At 35.5% G+C, this 12,255-nt stretch overlaps 1 protein-coding gene across 3 annotated transcripts in view; it reads right to left on the bottom strand.

The window, feature by feature from the left end:
* Nucleotides 1-12,255, bottom strand: part of CTNNA3 (catenin alpha 3) — a 503,321-nt gene that overhangs the window by 135,430 nt on the left and 355,636 nt on the right. For all 3 annotated transcript variants that reach the window (XM_005433457.3, XM_027817117.2, XM_027817118.2), the window contains one exon: nt 6,418-6,574. In XM_005433457.3, the coding sequence (XP_005433514.1) occupies nt 6,418-6,574 (157 nt within the window). The remainder of the gene's footprint in view (nt 1-6,417; nt 6,575-12,255) is intronic.

Raw genomic sequence — 12,255 nt, 5'->3', positions numbered from 1 at the left:
AATACATCAAACTGGAAGATCAAGAAGACAATTCATAAAATTTTATCTCAGACTAATCTCAACAAGCTTTTTCTACATTCGGGACAGAATGACTGAATCATCCAGCCAGACAAGTGATGCTCTCTCTCTAAATGAGCATATCCCTGTCCACTGAGTAGTGAAAAAAAAAAAGGGGCATGTGTGGGCTGTGTGTTTTAAATTAATCTTAGGAAATGCATTGAGCTGTAGATTGAAGAATAAATGCTCATCTGATTTTGTAAAAAAAAAATAAAATAAAAATCACCTGTTTAAGAATTACTTCTGTTAAGAACAGAGGTTATGATTTGTAACAAACACTGGTTTGATCTGAATTTAGAGAGAACTATATGGGAAGACTGTAACTCCGTAACATAAATTCTCTTAGAGGTAAACTGTGGTAAGATTAACAGAACTGCATAGTGAAATTGATTGCACTCACGAGTCTAGGGGAAATAAGAGAGGAAAGAACTGTACCAAACTTAAACCAACAAACTTCCGCAACCATCATAAAACTGAAATTAATAGAAAGCTTACAATGAACACAGACAACGCAGACAGAGATAGAGTTGAGACACAAAAGTCCATCTCACACATTTCTTTCAAATGATGTAAAACCCCAAAAATAGCACTTAAAAACAAAAACAGCTTAGAGAAGAAAATTACCAAACAGTTGCGGTAAAATTCAGCCAACAAGTCTAATGACACAAGAGGTTTCTGCTAGGTACCTCTTCTAAAAGTTTTCAACAACTCTGGTTCAGTACTGCACAGAAATAATAAAGCACTGGAGTTTCTTCCCCCACAGTGCTTTGGCAGTACCAGAGTGAAACCCAAGAAGGGGAAGGATAATTACATGGGCATTTCAGACCTTCCAAAATTACATCCATGTCAGTAAAAACAGGTGACTACATTCTTAAATACGAAGGCAGCCCACTTTTTCTGAAGCAAATTCTCAAACATCAATATATGGTCAAAATAGTTCCAAATATGTTGTTATATAAACAACAAAGCTTTTGCTTTCCACCTTCTTGAATGTTTATTTATTGTTTTGAAATACTTGAAAACAAAAAGAGCTTACAATAATGCTAATTGCAGTCATTTATGTATCAAATAATGGTGTGGTCCTGTAACTTTCAGTTGCTCTGTCTGGTAAATAATTTTAAGCAAACAATTACAAATTAAATGCTTACGTAAAGCCTTTTCCATCATAAGAAAAGTTATATTTTCTGACTTACACAAACTACAATCGTCACAACACAATTATTGCATTTTCACAGGGCATCTACCCAGAAAGTAGTAACGCCAGTCAGTATCATCAGCTTAGAAAAGCCATGCAATAATTCACAGAAATCAAATATATATAGTTAAGTGCATGTATACATATAGGAACATAAATACGAATGTACACATATGCACACATACACACACTTTTTCCAATTTTTGTAGTGTGTTATTTTAGGTTTTAAAACAGCAGAGAGCTCCCCCTTCTACTTCTCAAAGTGTCTATACAACTGAAAAATTAAAACATGAAAAAAGTTTTTTTAAAGACCTATACAATTTAGTAATTGCCAAATTTATTTATTTAGTAATTGCAGGTTTTATAAGTGGCTTATTATTAGTAGTATTTTTGTACAGCTATGAAATTATGTGTAAATAAAATGAATCTATTTTCAAGGTACAGATACGATACTTCAGTATTACTCTGAACTTTGTCATTTTTTATATAATCCTAAAGACGTCTATGGAAATACATTTACATGAAGCTACTTTTAGTTTCTCTGACTCAGATCAACTGCATTCTTTCAGTGATGCAACTGAGAGAAGGATTCATCAAGTTGACTTTTCTATATATTATTGTAGCAGATGAATAATACTTAAGTATTGCATTGCTTAAGCTTTGCTGTATGCTAACAGCTAAGACCAAAAAAACTCAAGATTTGGATCACATATAACTGACGAAGTTTCAAATGAAATTTCTTTAGCAAATTGGAAATTTGTCCTGCTCTGTGCAAGATGCTTTAGTAGATAATCTCTAGAGTTCTCTTCTAATGTCTTTTTATTCTTTGATTCTATTCTCCTATTTTGTCATTTTGTACATGCTACGCTATGTGTCAGTAAAGTTCATCTGACACCCTGTTTCCTAATCAAATATTAAAGACTTCTTCCAACTGTAGAAACTGCAGTGGCATCAAGGGCTTCAGATCTGAAGTGGTAATGTTAGGAAAGAAGTTAAGCTGCATGTTTGCTCCCTTGGTGCTGTTCTTTAAATACTTCACAAATTTTTTGAAGTATAAACTACTTTCTTAGAACTGGGCCTTCGCAAAAAAAGGCATAAGGTAAGCTTCTTTTTCCCTGTTTATTTTTTCTAGTGTTAAAGTGAGGAAGCTTCACTGAAATCAAGTAAAAGCTACAGACAAAATCAGCAAAAAATGTGGTCCCTTAGCTCTCACTCTTAGCTCTTGTAGGGACCGTAAGACTACTGGCACCCATAAAACTGCTTTCTCCAGCAGCTTTATGATAACAACCTATGTTTTGCTGCTTTCCATGAATTAAAAGTAGTTTCAGATGGCACAGGTTTACATTAAAAGGCGACTTCTGTTCTAACATCGTGGCATCCCATTGTTTCCCATTATGCTTGTAAAAACTTAACATACTCTTAGATTCCAAGGGAAAGATTCCAAGATTCCAAATTTCTAGCCTGCACAATTGCAGATTTTTAGGGAGTTCCCCACACGCTCCACACTTGGAGCATGCTCTTCTCAGCTCCATTCAGCGGGAGAGCCATGCAATATTTCCCTGGATCTACTCTGAATCTGTACACCACACTGGAACAAGAGTATCATAGGAAGATGAACTAAGACTCCTCCCTCTTGTCAACAGTAACTGATTTGTGCCAGTTCTTCAGTTAAAAAAATTACTCCCTTTTGCCTACTCAAGTCAGTTTGAATGACTTTTAGTCTTATCACAGAACTTCCTTAGCACTCTCAGAAGTCTTAAAATGTCCGTAGCAGAAACACAGCTAAAAGTACTGAATTTACCCTCCCAATCTTTAGTAACGCAGAATAACTGGCATTTATAACATCATTTTATAGAACGACTTGCCACCCAAGGATCAGGTGGACAGTGTGAAAAGGGAATAGATAAGGTAAACCACAAAATACATATTCCCAACTCTTAACAGGTTCAGGAATTACATTTTGTATCTGGCAGAAAAATCTGACCTATCAATCAATCAGAGGTGCAATTTAAAATACAGTTTGAAGTAGGTAATTCTGTTGTACTATTTAGAATCCTGAGTAACCAGAACTACTAGGGTAGGTGTGTTTACCATATTTATAAAAAAGTGTACTGTATTTTTAAAAATTATTTTAAAACTACAAGATGAAACACTTCCCTTGCCAACCTTGAAGATTCAGTCAGGGCTGCAGACACTCTGAGACAGCAGAGTAACAATTTTGAACAAAGTATGTTATTTAAAACACCTTTTTCCCCCACTATGCCCATGTTGGCATGTTGTATAAACACTATTTTCTGTAGAAAAAACAGATCCATTACAAATCTATTCTCTTATTCCTTTCATCTCAAACATGACATAAAACACTAAATGCACATTATCTTTCCTAATTACCAATTAATTTCCAAAAAAATAGATACCATCTTCTATTACACATTTAACTTTTCTACTTAGACATACCAATATACGAATGCTTCATTCCCTCAGAATGCAATAATGGTGCTAATACACTGAGGAGTAGACCAAGAGTGGCTTGCACCATTCCTTACAATTAGTCTTAATAATTACTTGTTTGTACATAAGCTAATTAAAAAAATAAAATAAAATAAAACAAAAGCTTCCCAAAGCAAGGAGGTGACACTGCCATAGGGAAACATCTACTCCGCAGATCACTTAAGAACAAGCACGACACTTGAAGTTAAACAAATTAAATTAAAATGTGCCAAAAGGTTTTACCAAAGTTTAAAGAAGATGCTCTACCCATGGTTTAGAGCTAATACATTATTTTTTACTTTTTTGGACCTCGTGGTATGTAGGCCTACACATCACTGCTACTTAAGTTACTGCTTCTACTTACTGTGAAATACTGTCACTCAATTATGCTCAACCAAAGAACGTAAACCACACCAAAAAGCCAGCATCTACTCGAAAAGAACAGCTGCCCAACGACAGATTTTTTCCCCCCAGTTATTACTAGAATGCCTAACTTAATTTTTCAATTCAAAGAAATTTTGAAAAAATATCTGTAATTTGGCATTTAAATGAATTATGGTTGTAGAGTTAAAAAGAAACATTTAGCTCTGTGAATTTGAAAGAATTTTAAAACTCAAATTTCGTGGTAGATTAAAGAGATCCACATATTGAATTCATTGACAACTGACTTGTTTCATGTCTTTATTAACAGCTCTAGCAATACCTGCAGAAATTTCAGTTTCAATCAAAGAAAAAAGATTTGCAACCTCCCAGATCCTACAAGCAATAGGAAGGTTTAGACATGGCTTCCATTAAAGGCTAACTTAGGGAAAAAAACAATCCTTTGGTTATGTTTTCTGTACTAAGATGGTGAGATATACTTAAGAAAGTACCTCAATTAATAACCAACTCACATTAGTTGCAGTGAATTCTTCTCCATTCAGACCTAAATCAATTCCTAGCTATACCAACTGACCACTGCAAAGCAAGGAGAACTTTCATGCTTTGAGGAAAAGTCTGTATCCAGCATCAGCAGACCCAGAAATGTCCTGAACAAACATCTCTGCTTCCAGTTTTTGCACTGTAATATCCACATCCTGATCACAAGAAAGAAACACTACTCAGTTATGGTAACTCCAGTCCAGCGGCTTCCACTTACCACAGTAAAGGTGATATTTTTAAATATACAGAAGTAAGCTTTAGAGCAATGAATGTCCAAGCTAAGCCCCCTTGCAGACAAGAGTCCACCCTCATGTTTAATGAGGAAAAATTGATCTGGAAAAATGAACTTTGTTCTGACTTCACTTAGAATGGCTTCAAACTACTGACATCTGCAAAATTATTCATGTTCTACATTGCTGCATAAAGCACATAATCCTAACAATGAAGCCAACAGACATGTCCAGAGAAAAATGACCCACTGGCCATGAGGAAACACAAATGTTAAACCACATTTAATGAAGATAAGACAAATTTTTCCTTCCTGACCAGCTTACACTAATCTAAGGGAAGTCAAAAACAGAGAATTGGGATCTTTAAACTGCAAGAACTAAAACATTTAAACAGAACAGAGAAAACAGTTTAAGACACTCACTGCTTCAGTAAATACAGTTACTGCTATCAAAGGCTTCATCAGTGAAGAGATTTAGAAGTACATTTTGCTTGACAAATATTTGTAACTGAAAACTCTGGAAATTAGCGCTACAGTTCATTCCACAGTAATTCAAACATAGGACATTGTGAGAATCTTCTGTTTTATGGATATGCATGCTGATATACACCTCCTTTTCCAGGAGACTTCTCACAGCTTGCTGTGGTTTAACCCCAGCCAGCAACCAAGAACCATGCAGCCGCTCGCTCATTCTCCCCCACCACCCAAACAGGTGGGGAGGAGAACTGGAAAGGAATATAAAACTTGAGGGTTGATATAAGAACAATTTAATAATTTAAACAGAATAAAAATGAATTAACAACAACAGATACATTGGAAAGGTGGGGGAAAGTACAAAATCCAAAGGGAAAGGGAGAAAGGAAAACAAGTGATGCACAGTACAACTGCTCACCACCCGCTGACCAATGCCCAGCCAGTCCCTGAGCAATGATCCCTCGGCCCCAGCTAACCCCGCCAGTTTATATACCAGGCATGATGGCCCATGGTATGGAATATGCCTTTGGCTGGTTCAGGTCAGCTGTCTTGGCTGTGTCCCCTCCCGGTCTCTCGTGCCCCTCCAGTCCTCTTGCTGGCAAGGTACAAGAAACCGAAAAGTCCTTGACTTAGTATAAACATCACCCAGCAACAGCTAAGAACATCAGTGTCCTACCAGCATTGTTCTCACATCAGAGCCAAAACACAGCACTGTACTAGCTACTAAGGAGAAAACTAACTCCATCCCAGCCAAAACCAGGACAAAGTTACAAAGATTTTGAAACTTAGAGCTAAATAAACCTGTGAAGATGGATAAAGTTACCCACTATAACATACCTATTCTGTTTCATGCACCTAGTTTGCTCATGTAACTTCTACCCAGCTAACATTGTGCACAAGAGGAGTATCTATTATGTTGGGAACATTTTAAACAGATGCAATAGCTTCACAAAAGCTTACACAATCTAATCTTCCATTGATTCCTACTGAAATATTACAAAAAATTTTCCAAGCATGTAAAAGAACACTCAAATTCTGAAAATTATCATACCTGATACAGCAAGAAAATCATCAATACTTGTTATATCATCCACAGCTTCAGTAAGAACATGGATGTGATTCTCCCATGTACTTCTATACATCTCCATGTTGTTTTTCACAACTTGACTTTTTGGTCTGGCAGCAAGAGCTAAAGCAGCATTAATAACCTGTACCAAAAATAGACACAAAACCCAACATCTAAATGATTATGTCTTCAGAAATAAAATTTTATGTTTTATTTAAACTTGCAGAGCAGCATTTCTGTTCTCTAAGCAAAAGCATTGTTCAGCTTTTGTTTCTGTTCTCAGCAGGACTATCAGTCAGATGTTGCTTAGGCTAACTTCCAATTTAGCTTTATAAATCAAAAAGCTAATGGAACAGGATAGCAAAAATCCCAACATTTTTACTTGGAGGATTCATAGTATTTGAGTTTGCAAGGTATTAATACAAGGAGGTTTTTATTTACACAGACTTAAGGCACACACTTGTCAGTATGCCATACATCAGTTTTGAATTTAAACTCTTTAACAGCTGTTATTGTTATCACAGCACTTTGATTAGAAAGGATCTTCACTGAAAGAGAGATTACTACAAGTGGAAGGTTTTGCTGGGACAACAGATACCTCTTTTAACATCAGTGGCATGGGACATAACACATACTACACCTATATAAAAAGCAGCAAAGTGGTATTCTAAATCAGTTAGGCCTAAAAATAGTAACTATGTTCACATGAAGAGGGCAGATTCCATCTAGCCCAGGAAAGACTAATTGAGGATTGAAATAATTAATCCTGAAGTGATTACTTCTACAGATACTGCTTCAATCAGTTAGCTAGAGGAGTTTTTCCCTAATATGGTTTTTTGTTGATGTGGTATCTATAAACATTATTTAAACTAATACATATCCCAGGTAAAAGCTGAACATTAATCTTAACATTAACCTTTTTTCCCCTTCCCAATATTGCTTATTTATCAATGGGAGAATGGTTTTAAGACAGCAAAACACTATGTAAAGTAAAAAAGAATAAAAACAATATGCCACACTAATCCCCAGTGTTGGCAGTATACATTCATGAAATTTTCTTGTGTGTCATTATCAGGTTATTGCATTGAAGAATAAGAACTAGGAAATTCCTCATCCTAAGCCCATCTGACATGTCTTCACAATAATTATCAATCCTCTTGACTCTGTTCTGGATCATAAGCTAATTTGTAATCAGTTTGGTTGGTTGGTATTTTTATATAACACATGAACTTACAAAGCTGGTGAAATTTAAATAATGACCAACTTAGTAATATTTGTGTTCTCATAATGAAGGAACATAACAATTAGGCTTTCACAAGCATACTGCTGGGATCGAGTGTTTTTACTCATGATTGTGATAAGGAAGAATAGACCACGTCCTTATTACTTTACCAGGCAGTTGGAGAAGGCAGAGAATACGCAGCTATAGTATGATTTCTTTACCAACTCAAGTACAAATGGATATAAAAGCATCCTAGTCTCCAGAAAGGAAAAAAAAAAAAAAATCCCAATAGGCAAAACAAGTTTATAACGGGAACCAAGTGGACAGGTAGCAGCAAAACTGCAACTGCATTTACAGTGCATCAAGCAATAAATGCAAGTCTACCATGCCAAGCGGTTGCAAAAAATAAAGGTACTGTCAGAGAAACGAACAGTCTGAGAATTAAAACCAGAAGAAATAAATGGGAAAAGTGAGGCAAATTTTTTGCTCTACTTTTGCACTTTTACATTTTTAAAGTGGAATACCCTATCCATTTGGGGGCAGAAAGACACAAAGTTACTCTCTCACTGAAGACAGAACAGCATCAATATCGTCATCGTAGATCTAAAAACCATAAAACTGTGATAGAAGACTGAAAAAACTGAAGTCAGTTGACAGCAGCAGAGAGCATGAAGAGAAATAGTACTTGCATAGATGAAATGAATAAACTACTCTATGTGCATCATGAAAAGCAACAAAAAAAACCTTTCTATTGCAGGATGGGAAAAATTAAAAACACACCACCCCACAAAAAAACCCCACACAAATTAACCAAAAAATACTCACTCAACTTTTTGCAGCAAAAAGCTCTCCATTTACCTTAAATTCATAAACATATGGAAACAGTAATTTGCTTAAGATTAAAAAAATCAAGAACACTTAAGTGCTGAACTGAGGAAGACTACATTATTAACATGTCATCTTTTGCATTAAACAGCACTAGCATACATTATTACACCAGCAGACCAGAATGATTTACTACGTGTTTTAGTAAAACAGGAATGGAATTATCATAAAGTTGTTACTTAAAAAAATGAGATAATAAATATATTTAAATACTGTTTTAATTGTTGCCTAAATGTAACCAATCAGGAGCCCCAGCATCTCAGAATTACTACTAAATTAGTGATGATTTACACTGTAGATCCTTCTTATTTTGACAAAACATCTGCAAAGTTATGCAGAAAACCACAAAACACACTGAATAAGGCTGACATTGTCATGCTCCCCTTTTTTCCCCAATTACTAATACCCATATGAATTAATTCATTAGACTTTCAGCTTTTTGACAATGAATTCTGCCTTCAGGTACACAGCACAGCACCATGCAGCTACCTTAAAGAAAACGTGCTACTGAACTATCCATATTTGGAAAAGAATTTAAAATTTCACTAAAGAATCAAAATAAAGAATGATGTTCATTGTGATTAAAGGCAAGAAGTAAATGCTATAGGAAAAAAGTGCTGAACAGTTGAGCAAGTTGAAAGTCCTGTGTCTGATCAGTCTTCTTTTTAAAGTGGCACAGCTTGTTGTTTCAAAAATATCTGATAACAACAACAACAATAATAAAATCACTTGATCTGCACCTCAGACAATATGGAAGACACTTTAAAAAATAAATAAATTAAAAAAAAAAAACCAAAACAAAATCAAAATCCACCACCGCCAGCTACGGTTTCAGCAGTTAAACAGTTTTTTAGAATACTACAGCTCACAAGTCATAGAGCGCACACATAATGAAGCCTAAAGGCTCATTTAAAAGAAGTCTGATTTCACACAGTACCCTTAAAGCCACTGACTTGTAAAATAGTAGATGTTACAAACGGGTGACAGAATACTGCTTGAGCCAGGCCCATCAAAGACTTAGAACTGACTACTCATTTTCCTTTTCTGATCATAATTTGGTTTGTTTTTTAGTTTCCCCCATAGTTTTCAGACATCCTTTCAGTGTACCCCCTTTGTTATGTGTTATACAATTTTACTTCATCCATACTCCAGATCTACAGCAGATATATCTTGATAGTGTGATTCTACTCCTGTAAGTAGGCACACTATTTATGTCTCTTATGTGGAAAACACAATCCCAGTTCCCCACTCTCATTTACTGCCTTTTTTAAAAATGCAATTGCTAGGAAACATGCACAGTTAAAATATTGAATGTGCAGAAGGCACCTTATATTTCAGTTTGTAAATAACATTCTCTACTCCTATAAAATGCAGGACAGAATCATAGTAACTTCCAGGAAGATCAGAAGAGAAGCTCTCCCAAATGAATGTTGAGTGCAGCTTGGCACACTGCTACAGTAACGCATCATTTCTAACATCTGACAAATAGTAATAGCACAGCAATGCTGACGTAGATTAAAAGGTTGCTCATTTATTCCTCATCAGAATGCAGACATTAAAATAGAGTCACCATGGACATTGAAGCCCAATTCAAAGACACCAACAAAGTGCCTATCTCCTAGGCATATGCAAAATACAATAATAAACATTCTGCCTACATTCCCACATGTACTGTTCATTTGCAGCACCACTTTGGAAACACAAGGTCTCTTCCTGCACACATTTATTTATGCTTGGATAGCCAATTGCTTCTGGCTTCTCAAATAAGTTAACATACCACTCAAGCTGCTGAAGGCTTAAATTTCCATTTACATACATTACTTCTACTGAAGGCTCTGCAAGTACAGGTATTTTTTTCCCCCCAAAGAGTTAAAGCAGGGAATTTAAGAGCTTATTAGGGTTCACTTTTATAAAGATAAGTGTTCAGCATTTTCCTCTGTTATAGTACTACCTTTGGAACTAAACACACACTTTGAATAAATACTTCAAAGTAGGCAATAATACTGTGCTAAAGGCAGTCTTAACTGACTTCCAGTTTCACCAGTAATACAAACTATTTCCTTCCTTTATTAAAACAAATGCTTAAAATTAAAAAAATGCAATTGTAAGAGGTTTATGAACTAGACTTCAGACACCTTTTCAATTTTGTTACATTTCTCAGGACCAGTGGCAATGGAGTCGATCACTTAAGGTTTCTATTGGATTGAAGATGCTTCAGCAATAGGATAAACCAGAAGATTTTATTTGCTAAGACAACTTAATTTCTCATTTGCAAGGAACTACAGACTGTGGCCGTTCCAACTGACTTGGTAAAACCAATAAAAAATCCCACACATGTGCAACTGAACAGACTTAATTGAAGTAGGAAAGGGCCTGAACTACTAACTTACCCTTTCTTTTATCCCTTTTAAAACTGACTGAGCTTTCACTTCCAAAGCATTTGTCTCCCCTAAATGGCTAAATTTAACTCCCAGACATTGAAAATGAAGAAGAAAACATGGTGACTCAAGACTTGCACACAGACCATGTATTTAAAACAATTCTACATTTGGTACTCCAGGAGAACCACTTCTGGTGATAGTACATAGCACATCCTTCAGCTCCTCACAGAAACTTCTGTGGAACAAAAGCAACCCTACCAAGCATCAGCTCAGTGCCCAAACCTCTTCGGTTGAGACACAATGCTGCCTGTGATGCTCTTTCTATAGGAATGTAGATGTAGAATGCAGAATACACCAAAAATTCAGTGTAGTAATAGCGTACTTCCTTTTTTTTTTTTTTTTCTTAATATTAGCAGTTTAATCATTTTGGGAATTAGTGATTTTAGCAATTAGCAGAAAAATCAATTTCATTTGTCCTTTAGACAACTCATGTTTTGTTTTTCAATGGTACAAACCATACTAATAAGCATTACACTTACATAAATCATGTTACTCTACCTTAAGCTTTGTTTTCATCAGCCAGAACACAACACATTACAAGAAAAAGAACAAAAAAAATCAGTAAAGAACAAGAATTTATGAAGCAAGCAACATTCTTAATGTTGGGTGTTTGTAACTATTCCAAAATTACACCCAGAAAACATGCAATGTAATAAATTCAGGACAGTGTCCATGTACACAAATAAAAGGAAAATAACTAAAAGGCAGAGGAAGAGAAGCTGAAGAGAAGAATAAAACCAAATTCCCAATAAAATATATTCTAAGTTATCTTCCGCTTTCTTAGAAAGGAAGGAACAGTTGAAATTGCATGTTGGTCCTGGAAAAAGCAATAAAAATACTTTGCAAGGTACCTTAATAGGCCAGCATATGGTGATAAATCAGCAACAAGAATGCTACCTTCACCATTTTGGTCAACCTATTACTAGCAATCCTTTATGTCACAGATTTGTTACAGGAAAGAGAGTGACAGAAGGACTAACAGTACTGGTAGCATATATAAACTGTAGTATAATAGGGAGGAGATACATGACAATCTTTGAATTCATAGAAGGCAGCTTTCTGAATAGGAGAAATAAAACTGCAATCTCTGCCACAAGAAATAGGACAGGAAGTAGTGGACAGAACTGTAGCAAGAGAAAAAGCTGTTTTGTTTTTTGTGTTGTTTGTTTTTTAAATAAAATGCCTAACTGAAGGGACAGTTAATATGCACAAAAACAGATGGCCTCAACAGACTCTAAACTCTCCATCACTAAGGTACTTGAGAGCAGGGTAGTT

Source organism: Falco cherrug, chromosome 9 (assembly GCF_023634085.1).
Source record: "Falco cherrug isolate bFalChe1 chromosome 9, bFalChe1.pri, whole genome shotgun sequence".
Lineage (NCBI taxonomy): Eukaryota > Metazoa > Chordata > Aves > Falconiformes > Falconidae > Falco > Falco cherrug.
Note: the sequence above shows the minus strand (reverse complement) of the source record. Positions and strands in the feature narration are given on the sequence as shown.